Source organism: Alligator mississippiensis, chromosome 4 (assembly GCF_030867095.1).
Source record: "Alligator mississippiensis isolate rAllMis1 chromosome 4, rAllMis1, whole genome shotgun sequence".
NCBI classification, from domain to species: Eukaryota; Metazoa; Chordata; order Crocodylia; family Alligatoridae; genus Alligator; species Alligator mississippiensis.
This window is the reverse complement of record NC_081827.1, coordinates 166,969,354-166,994,338: the sequence shown is the minus strand read 5'-3', so window position 1 is coordinate 166,994,338 and position 24,985 is coordinate 166,969,354. Positions and strand designations below refer to the sequence as shown.

Genomic DNA, 24,985 nt, shown 5'->3' with positions numbered 1-24,985 from the left:
GACCCAGATAGGAGTTAGTGACCTGCTTCCCAATGCCACTGAGGGGTGGGAGGTGGTGTGCCAGTGTGGACTCACTTTGTGTATGTGTGTGTGTGTGTGAAGGAGAAAAGGCGATGGTACGTTTGGGACACTTTGGCCCAGATTCACAAATCCATTTAGGTTAACTCCTACCAAGATGTCTGCCTTATCACTGAAACGGAGGTAAACAAGGTACTTAAATCCTTTTGTGAATGTGCATGAGACAGTGTGAAAGTGTACATATGCGCATGCAAGAGAGTGACAGAGCCGGGGTGCGAATGCAAGTGTGTGAGAAAGAGAGGCTTTTTCTGAGTGTGTGACAGTGTGGCAGTGCGCGTGTGTGACCAAAGCCATTTAATCGTGTTTATGTGCGTCTTACCCACCCAGTATCTCAGACAGAGACCAAGGAGAGAGAGTGAGAGAGGGAGTATGTGTGTGTGTGTGTGTGTGTGTGTGTGTGTGTGTGTGTGTGTGAGAGAGAGAGAGAGAGATTGTGTTTAGGGCATGTCAGCCTCTTTCCCTGTGGTGCCAAGGGGCAGTGCCCGCACTCTGGCCTCAAGAAGGGAGTCTCATCCCCTCTGGAGCCTGCCCCAGGACAGGGAAAGGTCAGTGGGGAAGCCACTCCCAGGGGTGAGGATAGCTGGTGTCCCCTGGCTCTTCATGTGGGGCCAGCTGATGCAGCTTACCAGCAGGACTGCAAGGGCATAGCCCACGAGTGCATCTGTTTGCATGGTCAAGCATGTCCTGAGGAGAGTAGTAGGCCCGGCTTGTTTGCTATGTGTCACCATCACTCTGTGCCTGCTCCTTCACAGCTCTGGGGAGGCCAGTGTGGGGCTCAGCTCTAAGGGTCTAAATTGCACTAATGTATTTAGCAGCTGCACCCATGATACCGGTTGCAAGCTGAGTCCTTCCCTGCTGCCCAGAAGGACAGTGTCCATTCTAGGTTGGCACAAAAATCCAGCTCCACAACTGCTGTGTGTCCCATTCAGGCCCAGTGGGACTTTCCAGGCTCCTGAATGTTGTGTAGTCAGGATCCACCTGGGGCAGCCAGAGTTAAGGCCTAGATAGGATGTCTTCTGTGTCCTTGGCACCAATTCTTGGCTATATCTGCCAGAAGAGAGCTCCCAGGCTTGGCTTGGTGTGGCACGCCTGGCTTCAGCTAGCAACCCTGGCCCTTCTGGATGGGTGAACGTTTATTTTTTTCCCTTTATAAATTGATTGTTTTAAAAAATCAAATGAATCGTTTTGAATGAAGCCTGACTGCTAATCATAACAGTCCTCCCCTTCCCCCTTGCCCTGGACCTGCGTGAAGCCATCCCAGTTCTCAAGTGCTCACTGACAAAGCTGCCTTTCCACTCCTCACAACCCTGGGCCCTTGGTGTTTGAAGGAGGGATAGGAATAAGAACCCAGGCTTCCTGAGCTCTGACCACTAGCCTACACTCCCTTTGAGGAAAGGGAATAAAAACCTTGACCTTGATCCAGTTTGTTATGCTCTAGCCACTAGGCCAGACTAATCTAGAGCTGAGAATGGAATCCAGGAATTTATTTTCCACCCCCTGCCCTAATCAGTGATCTACACTTTGAAGACACTGGAATACTCCCCAGAAATCCTGATGCACATTCCCTCCTGCTCTAATCACTAGACCCCAAAAAGGGAATAAAACCCAGGGATCCTGCCTCTGAGTCCTCCACCCCCCTTGCTTAACCACTCTGACTGTGAAGTGGAAGAAGAGGGGCACTGCAGGAAGACATGAAGTTGAGCATAATAGCTTCCATCAGTTCTTTCTGCAGCTGACTCCTATTCTAGTAACCTAGTTAGGAGCTTCAGCTGGTTGGGGACTTTGTTCATTTTCTGGTCTCCCTTCCAGAGCTCAAGTGGCAGCACTGACAGGGCCCACTGCTTCACTGTTCTGCCACTAGCTGGTGGGAGACAGTTCCTGCCCCAACGTGGTTGCAAGTCTAAACACAGATATGGAGAGAGGGAGCAAAAACAGAGGCACAGGCAACTGCACAGTCACACCACCAACCAGTAGCAGAGCAGGGCAGAGAGCCCAGGGCCTGCAAGTCCCAGGCAAGCAGCCTCCCCACCCCACCATGAGGCTGAAGCCTCTCTGGCTTTCAGAAATTTCCAGCTAACATCACTGTTCCTGGCACTAGCACACTACCAAGCAAATATTTATCAATGCTTGGGGGAGCTGATGCCTTCCTGTGAAATGCCACGGCACACGCCATGTGCCGCAGACAAATTACTCATGGAGGATAATTGCTGCTGTGGTAGGCGGCCGGCTTGAAATCAAGTTCATGTTCTCAATGGGCCTCCTCCCTGCCAGCCAGTCAGTGATAAATTTGGGGCAAGGTGTTTGGAAGATAGCAGGGCTCCAGGCCTGGGTTCAAGCTCTGATGACTAGACTAGGTGGGGCAGGACTGGGAGTCAGGTCTCCAGCTCCTGTTCCCAGCTCTGTTGTAGACTCGTTGCACCTGCCTGAACCCTGAGTAGGTAAGAGTTGCCCTACTGGCTCAGCCTCCAGGTCCATCCTGCCTAGTGTCTGGTGCCTCACCGTGGCACGGAGTGTGCACTAAGGGGGAGGGTAATACATGAAGGGCCTACTCAGACTGATCCGTCTGTTACCTCTGCCCTGACAGCTTCTGGCATTCAAAGACCTAGCGTGTCCTATTTGGAGGTGGCAGCCCTCCTTATTCTATTCAAATACATACAGACAAACCTGTCTCACATCTCAGCCTCAGTTCCTCCACCTGTAAAATGGGGCTTACGCAAAGGGCATGAAACCTATGAGAAAGGTGGTTAGGCCCTCTGGTGAAAGAAAGCAAGACCCTTTCCTCCTTTCTAACTGCATGGGACTTCTCTGATGACAACCAGGCAGGACTCTCCTCCCCCCACAACTTCCCTGGCCTCTCTAATGGGCCCAGAGCAGTGCAGGCTCCTGGCTCCCACACCCCTGGCTCCTGGGACTCACCCCCGTGTGCCTACCTCTCACCGGGGTCCCATTCCTGGCTTCCCAGGGCCGTGGGGATGGAGGGATGTGGACTTCTGTCCCCCAAGAGGGTTAAGTCCTGGTCTCTGCCCCTGTCCTTGGCCGGGGGTGGGAAACGCCTGCGGGAGTGTCACATGAGGACAGTCGGGAGCCGCTCTCCCCTAGCAGGAAGGGGAGGATGAGGCCAGGGGGGCGCCGATGGGGGATTCATTTCTCCACCCGGGGTGGGGCCCAGGAGGCTGGGGGAGCTCGGGGCTGGGCGGGGGGCGGCTCGGCTGGGCTGGGCTGGCACCTCCCGAGCAGGCCTGAGCGAGGAGATGCTCACATGACCCGCCCGCTGTGGCTGTCAGCACGGGGATGAGCGGAGGGAGGGGGCGGAGGATGGGCTGGGAGGGGGCGAGGCTCGCGCACACACGCGTGCACACTCACACTCGCACGCTGGCGGCGGAGGCCGGGCGGGGCCGGGGCAGGGGCGGCGGGGGCTCTCCGGGCCGGAGCGCACCGCGGCGAGGCGAGCGGCATGGACCGCGCCGGGCGGGCCCGGCTCCCCGCCGCCGGCGCGCAGTGAGGGCGCGGCATGGAGCAGGTAGGAGGCGGCGGCGGGGATGCTCAGGGCAGGGGGTGCCCGGCCCTGTGCCTGCGGTGGGGTCAGCGCTGTGTGCAGGGTGCCCGGCTGGCTCCGTGCATGGGGCGAAGTCCAGGGCTCTGTCTGGGGTGGGGTGGGGTCCAGGCAGGGGGTGAGTTCCGGGGGGGCTCATAAGACACAAGAGCCTCCCTGTCAGATTTGAAAATCATAATCTGGGGGGGTCTCCAATGTTATTAGGGTATCATGATGGGCCGCCCAATTTTTTTTGCAGACCCCCCCCAAGAGTCGGTGTGTAATTCGGACTCTGTGCCTGGGGTGGGGTCCCTGGCTCTGTGCAAAGGGGAGAGGGCTGGGATCCCTGCCTTGCCCAGCGGATGCAGGGTGAGGGTGGCGCGGGGCTGCGTGCACAGGGTGGGGCCAGGGGCTCTGGGCTGCAGCGCAGGGGCGGCGGAGGGCACAGACTTCTGGCTGTGCCACCTGGAAGGGGGAGCCATGGGGGCAAGGACCTTCCTCTCTGCTGGGTACCTTCTCCTGTTGTGGGAGGAGAAGCGGGGCAGGAGCTGTAGATTGATGCTACAGGGTTGGGAGCAAAGCACAGGTGCTCCTCGCGTGGAGAGGCGTGGGGTGGGGGGCTGGTAGTCGGGGTCCAGGTGGGCGGCATGGGGAGAGGCAGAGTGTGGAGGGGCTGCATGGGGAGAGGGGGATGGAGGAGGTCCTGGGGGGGGGCGCTGAGGATGAGCAGGTGGGAGGGAAAACAAGGTGGGTCATGGCTCCCTCCTTTGGAGGCTGGAGAGCGCAGGGGGACTTGGAGGAAGCAGCAGGGTGGAAGGGAGGCAGGAGGGATGGGGTTACCCAGAGGCAGGCTTGGCTCATGTACGCCGGTGGGCACTTCCTTCACTGCTCACCCAGCCAGGTCCTGACTTTGGGGCCATCTCCCCCCTCCCTCCCCTACCTTGAGTCCAGGTGTCACTGTGCCTCTGGCAGGGGTACCTCGCTGGGTTGCACACAAGGGCTGGACAGCATCACAGAGCAGCTCAGCCACAATGGATGCTTCTCCGGGCTGGTGTTTGTGGTCTGTGAGTGCTGAGGGGCCAGGATGCTCAAGGGATGGAGGAGCGAGCTGACATGTTTATCACAGCTGTTCTTCCCAGGCTCTCACAGTGAGCTGCAGAAGCCAGGTACACAGCTGGGAGTTTAGGCTGGAGGGTCTGTGCAGTACCCAGGAAAGCATCCTGCCAAGGTGCTCCAGTGTGGGGAGTGTTTCATCAGTGACGACTTGCAGGCATCTGCTGTGGGAACGCAGTGGGATGAGATCAGGCAGAGACCCCCACTGTCTATATACCTGCCTGTACCGACAGACGGAGACCCTGGTAATCTATAGATGCATGCACTACCATTGGACAGGGACCCTCACAATCTATACACCCATAGTGTAAGGGACTCTCTCTAACCCTTACAATCTACACACCTGCTGCTAGGATTCGACAGAGACCCTGTGTTATATCCACCCACAGCCATTAGACAGAGACCCTTGGCATATGTACACCCACCGCTACCATTTGAGAGACACTCGTAGCACTCACACACAGGCACATTCACTCCGGTTAAAGACCCTCATAATCAACACCCCCTCCCCCATAACCATTAGGCAGAGACCCTTGTGATCTATATACTGACTGCAGCCATTAGACAGAGGCCCTTGTTATCTGCATACACACGTCCATTACACAGTGATACTCATCATACACACACTCGTGGCTGCTGGCACGGAGGCGCACAAAATGCAAACAGACACATGTATATGAAAGAGACACTAATCATATGCTCGCCTGCCCACACCCGCGCACATGCTCTTGTTAGCTCCATTCTCTGGTCCTTCATTAACATCATGAGCTTTACAACCCTGGCCAGCGCCTAAAAGATGCAGGCTTCAAGATTCTGTGTCCCCTGCAGGTTGGACCCTCCTACTCTGTCTTCAGATCCCCTGTGGGCCTGGGCTGCATCTTAGTCTGTGGTGCATTCCTGCCTAATGCCCTTCTACCCTTCTCCTGGCTGTGTCAGACGCTGCTTTTCATCGCCTGCTTCAAGGATTCAGAGTCTCCAACTCCCCAGTTATTTGAAGAAGTTTCTTGTCTGTGATACAACAGAAGACAGTCCCTCTCTGTCCTATCTTACTTTTTGACCCATTGTGGGCACTGTCTTTCTTGGTGGGGCTGGGACTATGTCCCTGGTTCGCAGCCACTGAGTCTGCATGCAGCAAGAGCTGAGCTCCTCCTTTGCTGACAGTGAAATGCCTGCTGGGATGGTGGCCCTGGGCTGGGGTGAGTGGGGAGGAGGCCAATTGGTTGTTTCCAGCAGTTTGTGAGGGAGGTGTTGGTTTGGAGTCTCCAGGGGCTCTCCTTTGTTTTGCAAGGATTTGTTTGTTTTGCTGGGTGGGAAGCGACAGGTGTGCAGACCTGTATTGGAAGGTGCCCCTCTGCACTGCTGTGCCATCTTCGCCCTGTTAGGAAGGGACCTATCCATTTGCACTCACATGCTGCCACACATGCATCCCTGGGAGAAGCTGACCCTTCTGCTTGTGTACACACACAATCCCAGCAGAGGAAAGAGATCTGCTAAATGTCTTGCATGTATGTGTGCCTGTGTGCGTGTGCATGCACCCCCCCCATGGGAAAGACATGTTCCAGATTGTGTGCACAGACCCCCCACTCCCACTGAAAAAAGAGTCACCAAATCACACACACAAGCACACTGCCCCCCCACCGCAACCCTGGTAAAGAGACCCTCAGAAACACACACTCCCCCTTTGTCCCCATCCCCAGTGGACAGCTTCTCTCTGGACAGTCATGTGTTCTCCTGGCCTGCTGAACTCACCTTCAGGATTGCACCCATGTAGGCACCCCCATTGGATGGAGACCTGGCCACCTGCACCCAACCCCTTCTCTGTTCTCCATACCAAGTGGCACACGCTGTCCCTGGTGGTGCCCTGTTTTGGGCTGGTGTTCAGTCTGCCTCTTACTGGTTATGCTGGATGAGGCAGGATGTGGAAGGAGATGGGGAATTTTTCCAAGCAGCTGTGTGGGGCAAGTAGTCCTTCTCCTTGGCCAAAGTCACTGCAGTGCTGTCCCCTGGGGTGGCCTGGGGTGGAGAGCACACTTCTTTCTCCATTGCAAGCTGAACACTTGGCTGTGGAGTCTGAAAGAGGGGCTTGGGGATGTGGGGCTTCTGCAGACAAGGGTTGGTGGGGAATAGTGGCTGCCACCATTTGGTAGCAATGATGTGGGGTGGTGGGGTGGGATGGGAGAGGATCTGGGCCTCTGAGGAGTCTCTGTCTCACCATTAAGCCCAGTGGGGCGAGAAGCAGCTGCCCTTGGGAGCCAGGCTTAGTGCGAGGCTCGGTGCTGGGGATGGCTGGGGGTGGGGAGGGATCTTTGGCTGGTTGCCTGTCTGGCAAGGAGGGCGGTGTTAGCAAGACAGGAAGGTGCCAGCGCTTGTCTGTGAGTGTGGCTAGGGTGATGAGGTAGCTTTTATCAGCCTCTCCCATTGCTTGGGAGGTGCTGCTTTGGCCAGGGAATGCTTAATGCCATCAGAATAAGCTGCAATGGGAGAGTGAGAGAAATGAAAGGCAGAGCCCCCTGCAAGCTCCCACCCTGAATCCAACAGGCAGAGCCTCTCTGGCACTTCTCCCCCAGATCCAGAAGGCACAGTCCTCTGCCACCCCTGTACCCAGTCCCCCAAACCCAAAGGCAGCTGTCTTCAAATTCTGTCCCACAAAGTTCAGCTCTTCTCCACCACTCCTCTCCCACCTAGCACATCCTGAATGATCCAGGAGATGTACATCCAGAACAGCTTGTGCTGCCTTCCTTCTCTGGAGGCTTTGCAGATTATGGGAGAGAGGCAAGGGGTTCCCCCGGGACTGGGGCAAGGACAGCAGTACGATCTTTATGGCTGTGTGTGCTGAGCATGTCTCATCACCGAGTCAGACCTCAGGCACCTGCCTGAAGATGGGCTGAGGCAGTGATTGATTCTTTGGGAGACTGACGAGCTGCTCTGGATTTGCTTCTGGGTAACTGGGAGCAGAATCCAGCTCAGAACCTGTTGATCTCAGTCTGATGCCCACTCTTGCTCCTCTTCAGTGGAAATGATGCTGCCTTGGAGTCCTGGGAGCTCCTACCTGAGAGTCTCAAACCACTTCTGGTTTAAACTGGGCTTTTGAGAGAGGCTAAGGGAGCCCCCGCACATAAAGCATATTCTGATGGTTAGGCTTCTTAGAAAATCTTAGCTCCATGCCATTCAGCGTTGCTGTGAGATTGCTCAACATGTTATTACAGGTGGGGAAACTGAAGCACAGGAGAGAAAATGTCTTGCCCAGGGACATCAAGTAGGGTAGTGTCAGATTGGTACCTAGGACCCTGGTGTTCCTATCATGTTTTACAACCACCAAACCTCTTTCAGAGGAAAAGGAAGTGCTTTGTGACTTCTGGGCATTTTGTGAGGAGAAACGGGGCCACTAAGAAACAGGTAAGCTCTTCAGGACAAGGTCTGTCCCATCTTCAGTGTTTGTACAGCACTCAGCACTGTGGGTCCTGCTCCATGAACAGGAGTTTCAGGTGTTACCATAGTCCATTGTATAATGAGTTGGCTGGATAGCAGTAAAGTAGCCTGCCAATGAGGTGAGGGGCAGCAAGGTAAGGCCCCCAAGGGAAGACTGGACCCATCTGCTAGGAAGTCACCATCCCATGAGATGTTCCTGGCCTGCTGTCAAGGAGAGACTGGCGGTAACAGCCTCAGGGGAGGTGCAGCCTTGTGGGTCTTTGCTGTATCTCTAGCATCTCTGATGTGTTAGGAGCCCTTGCCCTTCCAAGTCCTCCGTGGTCATAGCTGTGAGTTTGCTGCTGCCACAGGCAATCAGTTGGTTGTTCTGCTCCTGTGTGATGGTGATGGTGAGAGTATTGACATGATGGAGCTGTGGTGCTGAGCAGCCCGGCCCCGAATGACCGACACCAGTCTGCAGCCTGCCAGCCAGCCTTCCTCATCTGCTCTGTCTGTCATCTTAGTTCACATTTATCTTGCAATAGTGACTGGAGATGAAACAGGCTGAGCCCCCATTGTGCTTGGTGCTGCACAAAAGTGTCTCAAATATATCAGATCCTCTCTGTCTCTCCCCTTTCAGCCAAATTTCTTCCCCTTCCTGGTCTACCTGCTGGCTCTGTGTGTATTATCAGAACCACTTCCCCAACCACTGAAATGCAGCCACCCCTGGGCTGTAACATGGCACCTATTTAGGAGCAGCATGGATCAAAGAGCAGTTTTAGCATTGGGGTTTAGGGTCCACTGGGCTCTGTGTATTCTGTGGCATCTCTGGACCAAATTTTGTGGTAATGGTTTCTTTATGGCATCTTTGTGAAACCATCTTTGTTCCCTTCCCTTTTGACACACCCACCCAGCTGTGGCTTAAGGTGGAAATAACCTGCAAGTGGGCAGCTTGCTGAGGGTTGTTTTGGGCAGTGGGTTTTCTAGTCACTGCCTATTTCCCTGGGCCTCCGTGGCCACAAGCCAGTCTGCACAGTCCAGCTTAGCAACTCCTTCCCTTGCCCTGGAGAGGGGAGGTCTTGGTTCAGCAGCTCATCCTTCCAACTTCCCAGGGCTTTGATTGCTCTGGGCTCTACCCAGCCAGCTCTGCTGGCAGCGCCCCAGCTCCCTGGCCGTAAAATGGACTCTTTCTATCTGAGGTACTTATCTGGCTCCCATTACTGTGGTAGCTGAGCACCTCTTAATCTTTGATGTCTTTATCCTGACAACCCCCCAGGGAGGCAGGGATATAGCATCAGCATTATTACAGATGGGGAAATGAAGGCTGGAGAGACTAAGAGACTTGCCCAGGGCCATACAGAGCATCTGTGGTAGAGCAGGAATGTGAACCCAGGTCTCCCTCATCCAGCCCTGCTGTTAGATTCCTTCCAAGGTTTACCTTCATCAGTTAAACAGTTGTTAGAAAGGGCAACTTTCTGATGCTGTGCCTGTTAGTTTAGATATGTTTTGGAAAACTCCCCTTTTTATCCTGGTGAAGGTAAAAGCAGGGGGATATGTGTGTTGGAAGGCCTGTAAGTGCGGAGTTAGAACATGGCCATGACTAATGAGGAGGTGTGTGCACATGCATGTGCTGGGGGAAGTGTGTGTGTGTGTACTTCACGTGTCTATTTTCTGGCACAGGAACTATTTGTGAGTGTGTGGATGGGTCAGGCAGGGCAAGTGGAGGTAGGGGGTTGTGTATGAGTTCGCAAATACGTGAGTTGAGAGAATCCAGATGAACTGATCTCCCAGCCCCTGAAACCTTCCCCCAGACTCCAGCAGTGCTCCCCCATCTAGTGAGTCCCCGGTACCCAAAGGCCCCTGGTGCTGCCCATGCAGCTCTGGCTTCTATAGAAATCCCTGCTCCTGGCCCAACCTTTCCAGTCTCTTCCTGCTTCAGGACTAGAGCTTCCCCAAGCCCCCTGCTGCTTCCTCTGCAAGTGGGAGAGTGTCCCAGGGACCAGGTCTCAATGTGGGGAAAATAAAATACCTCTCAGTCACCCAGCTGCATTGCAGAGCTGCTTCCAATTGAGCGGCCCTGGGTGCCTTCCCCCTTTGTCCTGATTGGTTGCAACTCTTCTGGAACAGGCTGTGTTAATTTTAGGCTGTGATATAAAACAGGTTGGCATGTGGTTTAGAGCTTTGATTGGCTGGGAGGGCGGTGTATTATCCTATAATATAACCCTGGGAAGGTGGTGGATGGGGTGAGTGTTGGATAGTGGCCATGCCTGCTTGTTGTCTCTTGCTAATAATTGAAATGGCTGATGGCAGCCCAGGAATAGCTCTGGGGCTGTTGGCTGCATGGGAGAGGAAAGGCATTCCAGGGGCTCCTTCCTGCTTGGTTCCTTGCAGAATCTCCCCCCCCCCCCCCCCCCCCCCCCCCCATCCATGTGGGAATGTGCTGTTACTATAGCACTGAAATGCATTCATTCAGAAATCTTCTCCCTCAACTGTGATTCCCCCCTCCCTGCTTTTGGTCAAGCAGCTGGGCTCTGCCTTTCATTCTCAGCCTGTCTATCCTGGCGTCAGGTGGGAAGGGGGTGAAATACTCTTGCCTTTTGGACCCCCCCGCCACCTATGATGCATCTTTCATACGGAGGACCTTGATTCTGTGCCTTTTAAGAGGCTGCTGTGCTGGCTTATGACTGTCCCCTGGTCTGGGCTTGTCCGCAGGGCTTTCTCTTGTTTATCTGTGTTTCCCATAGCCACCGATGCAGACTTGGCAGGGCTCACAGGGACAGGAGGGAGGGGCGCTGTAACGCTTTTGTTGCTGCACAGCCTGACTCAAAATGGCTCTGGGGCCACACCCCGCCTGGGTTTGCTTCTTTTAGATCAAATGATGCAGAAAGGGCTCCTCACTCTGGGCCTGATCCTGCCATGTGCTTACCCATGCGCTTCACTTTAAGCACACAAGACTTCTCTTTGATGTCAGTTCTTGCTATGAGCAGGGCTGGAGCTCTCTGCACCCTGCAGTATTGAACCCACTGACACAGGAGTCAGCAGGAATGAAGGGCCGGATACGGATCACAGCAGCAGAAATGTAAATGGGCACTGCCATCTCTCTTGTTCTCAGCCTGTGGCACGTAGCTCAGTCTCCTGAGGAACGAAATGCTTTAGGCTAACCAGAGGTTTAGGGCTCGATACAGTGGTTTCTGGGTGAAACTTAATTGTCTGTGCTATACAAGAGGCCAGCCTATATGATCTAATTGTCCCATCTGGCCTTAAGTGATACGAAACCAGTAGCAACTTTGCTCAGGTCAATGGGACAGGTTCTCAGCTGGTATTTAATCAGCATGGCTTCACTGAAGCTGATTTATGCTAGCCAGGAATTGGGCCCGTTAGAGTTATGGCAACATGAAGATGGTATCAGTGAGACCAGAATCGGTATCAAGATGTCCTAAGAGAAGCAGGCTGGGAGTAGGGTTACCAGATTTCAAGATTTGCTCTTTTTGCTCCTCCCAAAAAGGTTTTCAACTCAGGAACAGCATTTTAATGATGTTGTATTCAATGTAGTTTGTTGGTTGATGTAATGATAGTAAACCCAGGCTGCAAATTCCTGGAAGATGCATGATATTCCTCCAGAAATAATTGTTCAAAGATTCCTAAATTTCAGTATCTTGCACAGGGCTCTGTGCTCCTAAATCCTTTAGACCATTGTGAAATCTTCCCCCTAAAGGCTGATTCTTCATTGCCTTGTATAGTGGTACTTTCATCACTTCAAAGTAGATGGATAAGCTGACCATTTTGATCTGGTAGCATTGCACACTGGTAGTTTGCACCTGATATAGAGACTGAGCTCCTCCAGGGCTTTGACTTCAGTGTGAAAAGAGTGTTTTCTACATGGAGAGAACCCTCTTGAGGTCCAGTCCTAGTGGAGACAAGGCCAAGGTCATCCTAGGTTGCTGATGTTAATTGGGGTCATGTCACTTCCTTACCCCCACAACCATGAGTTGACCCTGATTAGTTCCCTTTGTGGAGCTATTTATATTACCATAGATTGGTTGCAAACTCTTCTATGCAAAGAGCTGGGCAATGGATCATCTGTTTTAATTAGCTTGATTCTCTCTTAAGGTCTGATTCACACAGATTTTGTGTCTGTGACTTCCCACCAAAATAGCCAGATTATTTCAGCCCCTTGTTTAGACCAAAATAGACTGATAGAAAAACAACAGTGCTCATCTTCAATGAATCATTACATCAAGCTATATAACTCGGGCTTTGCCTCTAATTCAGCTCCCATCCACACACAAAATCCTTTAGCTTGAGTTAAATGGTGCTGGTGTTTTTGCTTTGAGCCAGCTGGCCTGTCACAGGAGAGGAGGTTTTTGAAGATGAAGTGCTGCTGGTGCTTGAGGTAGTAGTGCAACAGGGACATGGCAGTTCATATGTTACAACAACTTATCAGCTGCTAATCCAATCATTCTTTGCTGCTAATCAAATCCCTGTGTATAGCTGTGTGGTGCTGTTTCTCAGTGTGGTCGCCTTCACTGAAGCTAAGTTATTGGCAGTGGAGAAGATCATCTACAGTAACTTGAACTAAGCGTTGTAGGGAATCAGGCCCATGGAATGATCCTTGGCTGAGTTTTGTAATTTGTTTTTCTTCATTTCAAACAATATGATGATGTTCAGGAAATCCAGTGTAAACAGCTTTTCTGTTTCTTTTCTTTTCTTTTGGAACAAGAAAATAGTCTTCTGCAGAATGTGCCATCTAACTTAGGCTGATCGCTTCCACCGCTGCTTTTAGACCAGTGGGTTCTCAACCTTTCAGACTCAAAGCACCCCTTGTTAGCTTGAGGCACCTCTTGGAAAATGCCTGCTCTTAGTTTTCACTGTTTTTGACTACAGAAAAATAATGGAGCAATTCCTTTATTGCAAAGAACTCAGAAAGCCCACAACGGGTCAGAATGCTTTTAATACTATGGGTTCCTAGCTGAAATCTCTGGGTTTATCTTGTGAATAATGTTCGCGCACCTAACAGTGCTAACGTTGTATGGCATGCCATGGCACCCTGGAAAGCATCTCAAGGCACTTTGGGTTGCTGCATCACCCTAGTTGAGAATCACTAGACAGTTCTAGACAGTTTGCTTTTGTGGCTTGAACCTTAGAATATGGGAGATGGAGAAACAAATGGTCTAGAAAGAAATCTGAAACTGACTGGTTACAATGTGCAGAGAGTAAATATGTAGATTAGCTTTTAAAAATGCATCTCTGTTTCTGTTTTATTTTGGCCAGAGTCTTCAGAAATGCTCAGCACCCATTCAGGCAGCTCAGACCTTCCAGGTGAGCTAGGTGCATGCTGTGCTTTTGCAAACCTGCCTCTTTTCTAAGTGCCTAGCCTTTCACTTCCCCAGGCCTCTGGTCTGGTTGACACTGACGTGGTTGTGGTGGTAGACAGCTGCTCCCACTGCCAAGGCACCAGAATGCACATGCATCCATGTGCCTCTGGGGATTTGTACAGCTCCACTCAGCAGCTGGGCCACCAAGGCGTGCAGTGCACCTTGGGAAGGCATCAGCTGCAGGGGGGGGACTGTGGCTGATTGCTCATGATGTAGGGGTGTCCTCATATACCTCTGTCAGCTGTTGGACAGTGGCAGAAGCCTTGCCCTGCTTAGCAGAGGTGAGGTACCTACCAGCAGAAAGGAGGACTCTGCCCTCCGCAGAGGGGTTTTGAGTATAGACCTGACATGCTTAGCAGAGCTGTGGAGTGCTGACCTACAGTCCTTTCTCCGCTTCTTAACTCTTCAGATTCAGATGGTAACTCAGGGTAGCAGACACCATCTCCCTCTCTGTGCTATGCCTAGCGCATTGAATACTCCCCTTTGTGATCAGCAGTAATAATCTTTGCTAGCAGATGTTCTTGACCTGCTGGTGCAGAGAGACTGGAGATGACAGACCTGGGGGAGGTGCAGTCTTGTGGGTCTTTGCTCCATCTTGGTCATCTCTGATGCTCTAGGCACCCTTGCCTCCCAGTCCTTCATGGGCCTGCAGTGGGTTTGCTCTTGCCCAGGCAGTCGGCTGGTTGTTCTGCTCCTGCATGGTGGTGACAGTGAGGGTATTGACATAAGGGAGCCTTGATATCGAGTAGCCCGGCCCAAAATGGCTGACACTCGTGCAGCCTGCCAGCCAGTCTTCCCCACATGCTCCACTGGTTGTCTTAGTTCATGTGTATCTTGTGGGAGTGACTGGAGGTAAAACCAAATCTGGTCCTCATTGTGCTTGGTGCTGTATGAAAGTGTCTCAGGAGAGAGCTCCAGCCTCTTGGCACTTCAGAGTCAGTGCTGCATCTGCTGCTGTTCTTGTTAACTATGGGCCTGGTTGCACATTACACTTAGAATGTGTTAACTGCACTTAAAATGTGACATTGCAGTATCTGGACATTGCAGACTATGCTTAATGGCAATATGGTATACCACTTTCTTGCTTTTACTTTTTTTTCCTCTTACGCAAAGTTTGCGTAAGAGAAAAACAAGTAAAGGGAGTGATCAGGCCAGAGGATATAATGAGGTGTGAGCCATTTTAGAAAATTCAGGAAAGGGGGAATGGAAAAAAACCTAGGTTAGAGGTCTTGCTAAATATTGCTTAAAAACATTTAGTGGTTAGACAAGGCTAATTTTAGACCAGGTAAAGCTTATACAGGAGATAAGCAGCAAAACACATGCTAAGTGCGATCATATCATAGCAAAGTAGGACGTATTGGGGGAGGAGTGTCTCCAGATTGTGTTAAGTAACACATGTTTAGGTATTGTTCAACTGCCCCATGAAGGTAATACCAGCATAGCCTGCTGGCTGTTGATCTCATCCCTGGCACTGCATGGGAGTCTTGAATCAGCTTTGGTGTGGTCCCAGGGCTGGGATGGACAGTCAGTTCCAATGCAGTGCCAGGTATGGGACCAACAGTTATCTTAAGCTGGCTCACCTTGTCCCATGTTACACTTAAAGATTGTAATAAACTTGACCATACAATGGCTGAGAACATATTCTAACAATTTAAATAAGGCGCATGCTAATTGTCCTGTGCAGTAAGGTTTGTATTGTTGGAGTGCATAGCGGACCACACCCAGGGCCCCAATGTGCTGGGAGGCCAACAAACAGAGCAAGGCAATGAGAACACCAAGCTCTTTGGGCAGGGGAGTGATGAGGGGCGATCCCTCAGGGGGACGACACAGCTGTTCCAGCAGGAGCCTCTAATATAGTCACAGTTATAACCTCAAAACTGCACCTTGGCTGGCTGAGTTCATCCCCCTTGGGGTGATGGGGGCTTGGAATAGTGGCTCTTGGCAACAGCAGAGGTTTGAGCTACACCTACTCTAGAAGTTCTTTGCTGGGAGAGTCTATAGCAGCAGGGCCTCCAGGTGTGGATGGTGCCTAAGAGATAGTGGCTGCTCCACAGAGCCTATAGTTTAAGGCAGTGACACGTAGCTGAGGGCCCCCAGTCCATCTGCAGCTCTTCAGTGCATCACCTGTGGCTCCCAGCAGATAATGGCATCGAAGCTGGGTTTTTCCCATCTTAACTGCACTGCGCTCATTGGATCGATCTTTCCTGCAGTCATGGACTATGCAGCACTTGCTCTCTCCCTCTCAAGGGTAACCAGTGCAAGAGTTTCCTTTTGCACTGGCGTGTTTTGCTGTAGTTTGTCATGGGGCATCCATGCCAGGGTATCCCTTGCGTTACTGCTGACTGTTCCTTTGGCCCCTGAGCCAGGCAGAACTAGGGGTTGCCACTTTAGACAAGGGGACATAATATACAAACCGGAAGGCGTCTCCTTTGGTACATAGCATGCAGATTGCAGGGGAGAAGGAGGGAGAGGGAGATGGGGTAGTGAGGGCTTGGGGGAGGGGGCTGAGGGCTAGGTGTGGAGGGGAACAGAGGTGTGAATGTGATGTAGGCAGACAAGAAGGGGATGGAATAGTCCCTCAGCCATGAGGAGAGGCAAGACTGGTCCCAAAGCCTTGATGTGTAGCACTGGGCTGGATACAGTTTCCCTGTCCACCCCACTCCATGGCACCAAGCAAGGGGCAGGTGCTGTTGTGCCAGACAACCTCCCCCCCGCTTCCTCTGAGGAGCCCCTGCGGAGCTGGTGACGCTGCGCTGGTTAGGGCTCCCGTGAGGTCCTGTCTCCTCCTGCCCTCCTCCCCCCCTTTAGAGAAAATTAATTAGAAATAGCAGTGGTACCGGAGGAAGTAAACAAGCCATCAGCCCTGGGCTTGGCAGGGCCAAGGCAGCATTGGTGCAAGAGCACCGGAGAGCTGTAGGATGGGCTGGGGCATAGTTAGTGGCCCTTGTTTCCTCCAGTCAGGACCCTAATGGTAGAAAGACATGGGTTCTCTTCCACTTCCCAAGACCCCTGCCCATTCACACCTGCCCAGCAGCAGACACTTCGCCCAAGCCCTCACTAGAGGGGGCAGTTTCTCCTCTAACCTCCCTGAGCTTTCCCTCAGCAGCTCCCAGCCTGCCTCCTCCCTCTGCTGCCCAGTCTCAGCACCTGGTAGCAGGGACTGTCTCCCTCCCTGCCCACATTGTCCTCGTCAGGGAGGAACCTGCCAGGCATACTCCCCTTCCGTCCTGCGGAGGAAGCTGACTCAGGTTGGGGATCTGCAGGGACTTCCCTGGATTCCATGCCAGGCACTTCCAGTGCCCCTAGCTCTGTGCCCAGCACCCCTCAGTCTCCATCGTGAGCTGGAACTGAACCCTGGCTCCGTATCTTGGCTTGGATCTGAGCTGTGCCTCTGCTGTTCCCATGTTGGCCCCTGTTCCTCTTAGTGCTGCAGAGTTGAGAGGGGCTTTGGGACCTGTTCTCAGCTGCCAAGGGTGGGGGAAGAAGCAGCAGAGACTATTATCTGCTGCAGCTGAGATTGCAGTGCCCAGGAGAGCAGGTATGGAGCAGGGAGGCTGGCTCGGGGTTAAGGAATGTGCCTGCCCATTCGAAGAGACTTAGCTCTGAGCTGCTCAGTTCTCAGGACCTTCTCGCTCTTCCCTGCCGGCCCCTTTTCTCAGGGCTGTGCAACAGCAGCATAGGTAACTCTCTGGATGAGTGCTGGGGGTGGACAGCCTCTCACAAGCAGGAAATACCATGACCACCAAGGTGATTTTCCTCCTGGCGGGGGAAAACTATGAACATGACAGGGGGCAGTGCCCTGACTGAGGTAATGCAATTAAAATGGCACTGTGTAGTGGAGGGTTTCACCCTTGTTTGCTTGTGGTCAGGATTCACAGTTAGCTTCACAGTTAGCTTTCCACTTCAACTTCAAGTGGGCGGATCTTGGCTCCCCACCAGCTTTATGGAAATGAGAGACTCCTCCCTATCTTGCTTCTGTAGCAGCATTCAAAACTTGGGGGCATCCAAACCCCAAGCCTCCAGGCTTGGGCCTGCCCATAGGGTGTCTACCAAAGGATCTGGAAGTCTCTGAAGTCCCAGGTGGGGGTGGAGGATGCTTGCCAGTAGCAGGGCCACATATGGTTCTTGAATGATTTACATGGATTTGGAATTGATTTGGCTGATTTGACTTGGGACACAAAACTTTTCCATAACAAACAAACAAACAGAAACTCCCACAAGCTTACCTGGCAGGGGAAATACCATGACCATGATGGTGGGAGGAGAAGTATCCTGACTGAGGCAATGCAATTAAAATGGCACTGTGTAGTGGAGGGTGCACTGTTGTCTGCTTGTTGAGAGGACTCCCTAGGAGAGCCTCATAGTTAGCTTCCTACTGGCCAGCTTCCAGTGGGAGGATCTCGGCTACATGCCAACTTTATGGAAATGGGAGACTCCTCCCTAGTTTGCTCCTGCGGCCATACAGCTGAAGGCAAGCAAAACTCAGGGACATCCGATCCCCAAGCCTTCGGGCTTGGGCTTGCATGTAGGATGCCTGCCAAAAGAATTGGAAGTATCTGAAGCCCCAGGCTGGGGTGGAGGATACTTGCTGGTAGCAGGACCACATATGGTTCCTGAATTATTCAAGCGGATTTGGACCTGATCTGGTTAAAATTTTTCCTTTAAAAGAAAAAAAAAAAAAGCTCCCATTGGGTGTGGTGTTCCTGTCTCCCAGGACCAGACACAGGGATCTCTAACCATCTCCATGCCAGACCCGGGTCTAGCCAGGTAAAGGCACAGCCTATATCTCATGCTCTGGCTGCAGTAGTAGGGAGTGTTTGAGGACCAAGAGCCTTGGGTCACAAAAGGGCTTATGGGAGGTGAGGTCTCTTGTTGTGGGCCCCAAGCACCTCCCAGCCCCTTTCCTCCTCAGCCCAGCTCCATGCAGAGGTTTCTGTACTAGTTACACCTCTTTCCTAAAGCCCACCCAGGGGCTCCACAGCTGGGGAACTCCACTTGCTTGCCCCACCCATGGCTGAGCTGATTTCTGGCCCTAAGATGCATGCAGGGAGACAGGCAAGGGGCTGTCAGTCTCAACCTTCCTCTGATTGCAGAATGGGACCTGGGAGTTTGGTTGCCTGGAGCAGTTCGGAAGATAAGCTCTACCCAGTTGGTGCCTGTCAGAAGGCTGGGAGCAAGGCTGAAAAGCAGTCGTGCAATAGCTGCAGGCAAACAAAGTGGCCTCCTGCTTGGAGTCTTCAAAGCGTTTTATAGACGTGCTCCAGGTTATTAGTGCTGCTTTAGGGATGGGGAAGGTGAGGCACAGAGAGCCCAAAGTCACACAATGGCTGAGTCTGGACCAGAACCCAGGAACCCTGCCCCTGTCCCCCTCCTCTAAGGACTAGATCACCTTCCCTTCACAGTCAGGGCAGGAGCTCAGGAGTCCTAGCAGCCAGAACCCATATGCAAAGCAGTAGGCCAAGCCTTGCAGATCTAGCAATACAGCTATAGAGTCCTGATGCTCCATCTCCTCTGTTAATCACTTGATAACATTGCCACTTTTCAGTCATGACCAAAGAGCTTGTGTGGTCACTCAGGTTCAAAGGGGAGTGGCACAGATCTGTGCACGCCAGTTTGTCAAGGCCCTGACATCAGCCCAATGCAGCCAAGGCATCACCCAAGAGACAAGACGCTGCCCACCATGCATTTGTATTGGGAGGCCCCAGGCTGGCACAGTTAATCGCTAAGACTATGCTGGGAGGAGGCAGGCATGTGTTTGGAGGGGTGTGGAGAGTTTGTCCATTGTGGACTTAGACTGATAATTTACATCCAGGATATGATCTTACTTCCCTTCTTGCAGAAGGATGGGAAGAAGGGGCACCAGGACCGGCGTGAACAGATGGAAAATCTGAGCAGGTGGCAGCTGGGCAGACACCCCAGCCAGACACACCCAGTGCCCCCTGGGAGGAGCAGTCTGGAGCCCTGTCCACTGAAGGGCTCAGGGAACGGCTTGAGATTAGATTGGATTGTTCCTTGCATCTGAAATGCAGTACAGAGGTTTCCTGGAAAGTCTTTCCAGGGAAGACTGCGTTGAGGGCTGCAGCTGGGCCAGCAGGGCTGCTGCCTCTCTCTCCTCTCCTCTATGCTAATGGGTTTTGCATGATAGGGAACCCTAGAAAATGAACCTTCAGAACTGCTGTATGGGGGAAAAGGAAAGGTCTCCTTCAATTGCAGTGCCTTGGAAGTCAGACAGGCCCTAGCTGTGTTGCTTCTCAGGCTTCTGCACCACTGGATTCTCATCTCAGACAGTGTTACTCTGTGGGGAGAAGGGCCTGGGGCAAAGTAAGGGGCTGTAGGAAGTGCCTTCAGTGCTTTATTACTATTTGTAGCCCTGGAGGCACCACCTGAGATCAAGGTCCTGTTGTGCTAGGTGCTGTACGTACCCATAGCATGAGACAGCCTTCTCGAAATAGACAGCAGCTGGCAGGCAAGCAGGCGCAGAAAAAGGGAAGTGACTCGTCTAGCATCACCCAGCAGGTCAGCCGCAGTCCCTGGACTAGCATCCTGATGCTTGCAGGCCAGTGAATGCTGTAACCCAGTGGGGTCACTATGTCTTGCTTCCCTTCAATCTGCCTCCACTTTCACCTGGATGCAGCTTTTTTTTTTCTGGCGTAGGTTCCTAGACAACTGCTAAATCCTACCCAAGATGTGGCTGTATTTCAGAGGTGGTGATCAAAGTGTGTGTGTGTGGGTGGGGGTCAGGGGGTCCTGCTTATGTTCATGTTATGTAAGTAAGAAGCTTTGAGGAGCTTTCAGGGTGAAATAGGAAAGGGAAACATTAGATACTAATGTCACTGGAATGTATGTGTAGCAGCCTGTTGTCTGGATGGAGAATCCTGTGCCATTTTTGCTGGGAAGTGATGAAGCTGATCACTGGGCCTTTGACTCTTAGGAACGTTACTAATTGCATCTTCTAGCACCCTACAACTCTACCAGGCTTCATCCCAGTAACGCTCATGCCAATAAAACCCGCCCCAGAAAGCATTGGCTTAGGCTGCCCACTGACATATCTCAACTTTTCCCGCTGCTGTCCCCAGAGTCGGGGTTTCAGGTTGAAGATGAAATGCAGCTGCCCTACCTGGCCCTGAGCTGTGTAAAAGGCAGCTGCAGGGCACAGGGTGGGCAGGTAAGGAAGAGAGTGGTAAAAGGGAACGAAGAAGCAGTGGTCTAGGAGGGATGCTAAGCTTTAGGGATGGAGGAGTTTGGCCAGGACTTATCTTGCCAAGTGGTAGGGTCTGTCAGTCTATTCCCATTTGTATCCAGCCCCATTCATATCTGTCTGTTGGTCTGCCTATTTTCATTTATATCCATCTATCAGTCCCCATTCACTTCTGTCTGTGATTGGCTATCTGTCCATCCAACCTCCTTCCTTCCTTCCTACCCACCCACACCATGTCTGTCTTTCTATGTTTTCATGTTCATGTCCGTCACCACAGGATTTGCACTGTGAGACCATTTTTGACCATTTTTGGTGGCTTGAGTGGGGGCGGTGCCTATATGTCCCCTTGTCTTCCCTATGCCACCCCTCTCCCTTCACCCCGTTTCTCCTCCAGCAGCTGATACAAGCAAAGCCTAAGTCCCCCTTCTCTTTTGGATCCATTTCTGAGCCCTGAAGTAACACATTGGGTGGAAATGGATTGCAAGGAGGAAGCTGGCAAGAAGGGAAGGAACTGAGACAACAGAAAAGACGAGATGGGCAACATGAAAGAAGGGAGAGAGACACAGATGAAAAGGAGGTTGAAGAGAGGCAGACATCATAGCAGGACAGACATACAAGGAGGATGGTGGAGATGCAGGCCTCAAATGGGGGAAGGGGTTTGCTGGGTGCCTCAGTAATGGTGGGACATCTCTTGGCTCTGGGACAAAGAGCTTCTCCACATTTTTGGGGCACCAGCAGGCAGGTGCATACCTTCCCATTGCACTCTCTCCAATCATGGGCACCTGGGGAGGGGGAGCTTTCTGCCTTGCTGCCCCCCCCCCCATGGGAAGAAAGTGAGCCATCACTCACATCTGACTTTATTCCCTCCAGCTTATACCTGCTGGGAGAGGAAAGGTTCTTCATGCCTCAGCTCATTGCTTGAGTTCAGTAAAAGTCACTGGTCACTCCCAAGGTTGTCCAGGGGGAAGGGGCTGTTACATTGGCTTTCCCTGATCCATAATCCCAAGAACTTTTGCTGTGTTTCATTTAGCGCCATGAGCCATGGTGGGACACCAAGGCTGGTCAAACCCAGCCTGTCTAGCTGCTGTGGGGCCAGGTTCCCCACAAGAGCTTAGCTTCCATGTACGACCCTAAAGAAGCAGCTGATTTTCATGTGTGCTTCGCACCCAGCATGGCCCTTTGTAGCACCAACAGCCTGATTCTGAGCAGCTGTTAGCACCCTCTGTGCCCAGGTCTTAGGAAAAATCCAGCCACTTCTTTCAGTGCCTACATGAGATGGGATCTTTCTTGACAGTCTGGCCTATCTGGTGGATGCCAAGCATTTGAACATCTGGCCTGCAGTAGTTAAAACACCAGCACCTGGGCTCCATCTGTGTTTTCACACTGCAAATGATGGCATGGCTATGGCAGTGGGAGAGCTTCCAAAAGTTGTCAGCAGAAACAAGGCCCTCCTCCCCCAACTCTTCATGGTTGTTTCTGTCTCAAGTTTTTTCAGCCCTGGGGGAGTTGTCCCAGGTCTGTATCCTGGCAGGACTGACTCACCCCTTTTGCCCTCGTCAGCTAGATCTCATCGGATTTCATGCTCTTCAGTCTACGTGTGGGATCCTTCAGACGGGACCTTGAAAACCAACATCCTCTCTGTTCCCCATGGACATTAAGGATCCCACAGCCCATTTCCTAAGAACAGTGGCTTGCCTTGATCTGTCCCTTTGTCTTGCTCTTGCAGCAGGCCATGAAATGCTGTCAGCTGCCATACCCCATCCCAGAGGTGGCTGCATTTCAGCCGTGCTGTGAATAGATAACTTGCAGATTGCTGTTAATTGCAACACAGCAGGCTCTGGAACAGATAGAGGTAGATGCTCTCCAAACTCGTGGTAAGAGACTGTTCTTAATCTTCAGTGTTTTCAGACAAAACAGACAGTGGGCAGAAGGGGAAATGGAGCACAGAGAGGGGAAAATAGCTTGTCCAAGGTCACCCAGCAGGTCAGCAGACTGTAGCCTAGGTTTAGTGTAGTCTAGCCAAATGCCTGATTCACTGACCCTCGGTGCTTGGCTTAGCTCTTGGCTTCTCCAGTCAGACAATAGCGCTTTGCCCAGTAGAAGCTGGGTTTTTTTTTCTGGTCCCTCATTTGCTCCCTAATCTTTGTGAGTTAATTCATGGGGTGAGGGGCTAGAAGAGCAGAATGCCCTCCCAAGCTAGCATTGTTCTATTTTATTTTCAGTTGAAGTTTGTATTTCAGTCAGGCTTTTTCGGTGGTGGTGGTTGTGTGTGTGTTGTTTTTTTTTTAATGCCCTAAGGAAATAGTTGTTGATATAAACTTTTTTAATTGTTTCATGGAAAATTTATACAAGATGTCTGTGTTTATTCTGTGTGTGTGTGTATGTGAGAGAGAGTGAGGCAAAGATTAACATCTTTGACCATTTACCAATCTGTGCAAGGAAAAGTTTAGTTAAGGAAGAAAAACACAGTGCTTGGCTAAAGCCTGAAAAGCTGTGGACCTATCTAGAGCACCTCTGCTTACCCACCCCTGATTAATGCTTTCACTACCAGAGTGGAGTGCATTTTCATCTCTAAGGGCTTTAGAAGTCTTAATTAATTAAGCTATATTACCCCACACCTCACCCCTGAGGTAGGGTTATGATCTCTGTTTTACAGATGGGAAACTGCGGGACCCAAGGCCACAAGCTCTGCTGGGTTAAATCAGTGCAAGTCTGTTGAAATAAGGATTGAGCCCAGTGGAGCATCTGGCCTGGAGAGTTAAAGGGACTTGTATAAGGTCACACGCTGAGCTGGTCAGAGAGGTGGGATTGGAACTCAGCTTTCTTGCTTCCTGTCTGGCTGTTGGAGAAAAGTTTGGCCTGCTAGTTAGGGTTGGAGATCAGGACTAACTCCCAGTGATTCACCATATGAGCTGAACAAGTCACTTCTCTGCTCTGTGCCTCAGTTTCCCTATCTGTAAATGAGGGATGAGGGCTGATGAGCCCCTCACACCATGTGGCAGGTCGTTGCCCTTACTCTGTCCAGTGCTTTGAGTGCTATGTAAAATGTCTCCAAACATTAGGGGCCAGACCTGTAGCCACTGGGAATCAATGAAAATTGCTCTGTTGTCTTAATCTGAGCCATGCCATTGAACACTAGAATAAGAATTGGCTCTTTATTTTTAAAAAAATACTCCCTGTTTGGAGCTAGGCGGCTTTGAATATTCTGTGCTGCATAAAAACCAAGAAGGGAGAGAGAGGAAGCCGAAGCTCCCAGCATTCAGTCTGCCTCTCTTAGAGGCTTTGCTTATTTACGTGTGTGAATGACGAGTTTCCATGGCAACTGCTTCCCCCCCATTTCTTCTTCTTTTCTCGCTATGATCTCTTTCGGGCAGGGTGAAGGGTGTTATGATGATGGTACCCAGGCAGTGGAATGGAAGTAGGCCCTGGCAGATGGTGCAATCGTGTGGCTGCGATGGTAGCTTGGGATAATTGTGGATGGAGACTGGTCACATGAGGGGTGGCTTCAGGCCTGCCAGCTTCCTGGCAGTGGGGCTTGTGCTGAAGCTCTTATCTTGCTCTGGGTATGTCACATTTCATTGACATGCCTGAGGTTGTTCTGCCAGGCTTTGGCTCCCCAGTGACTGCCTCTCCCTGGGGCTGCTTTTTTCTGTTTGCTAAAGATACTGAGAATTTTTTTCTTCTCTCAAACACACAGAGGCTGTGTCTACACAGTCATTAATGTGTCGTAATTGTGGTGCATTAAGTTTAGTAACAGTTACTAATTTAATGCGCTGTAATCAGTTCATCTGCATTAGTGCAGATGAATGCTTTTTAGATGATGCTTAATGCCCATTGGATTAATATACTGTGCATTAGTGCAGATGAATGCTTTTAAAGTGACGTTTAATGCCCATTGGACTGATTTGACTGCGTATTCATGCAGATTAATGCTTTTTGCCAGCCGTGCTAATGCGCAACAGAATCAGTCCAACAGGCAGTAAGCATTTCATGTAGACGTGACCAGAGTTAAGTGAGCTTTGTTCTTTCAGCTGTGTGGTGGGATAGTGTTATAATCCCCATATTACATGTGGGGTTAGCTAGGCCATAAATAGGATGGGTCATAGGATGGGTCAGTGGCAGAGCCAGGAAGAGAACCCAGGAGTCTCGGCTTTTAGTTCTCAGCTGTGAGTACCTAGACTTGCTGGTGGCCAGTTCCCAATTGCTGTCACTGTAGCACTAGTCCTCAATCCATGAGTCTGTCGCCTGTGAGACCCTTCAATGTTGCTCACACCCACAGGA

General features: G+C 51.7%; 1 protein-coding gene across 1 annotated transcript in view; it reads left to right on the top strand.

Moving 5' to 3' along the window:
* The first annotated feature begins 3,513 nt into the window (after positions 1-3,513).
* The window catches only part of ARHGAP23 (Rho GTPase activating protein 23), a 144,375-nt gene continuing 122,903 nt past the window's right edge, over positions 3,514-24,985 (top strand). The window contains exon 1 of the mRNA XM_019482572.2: positions 3,514-3,598. Within this exon, the coding sequence (XP_019338117.1) occupies positions 3,590-3,598 (9 nt within the window). The 5' untranslated portion in view covers positions 3,514-3,589. The remainder of the gene's footprint in view (positions 3,599-24,985) is intronic.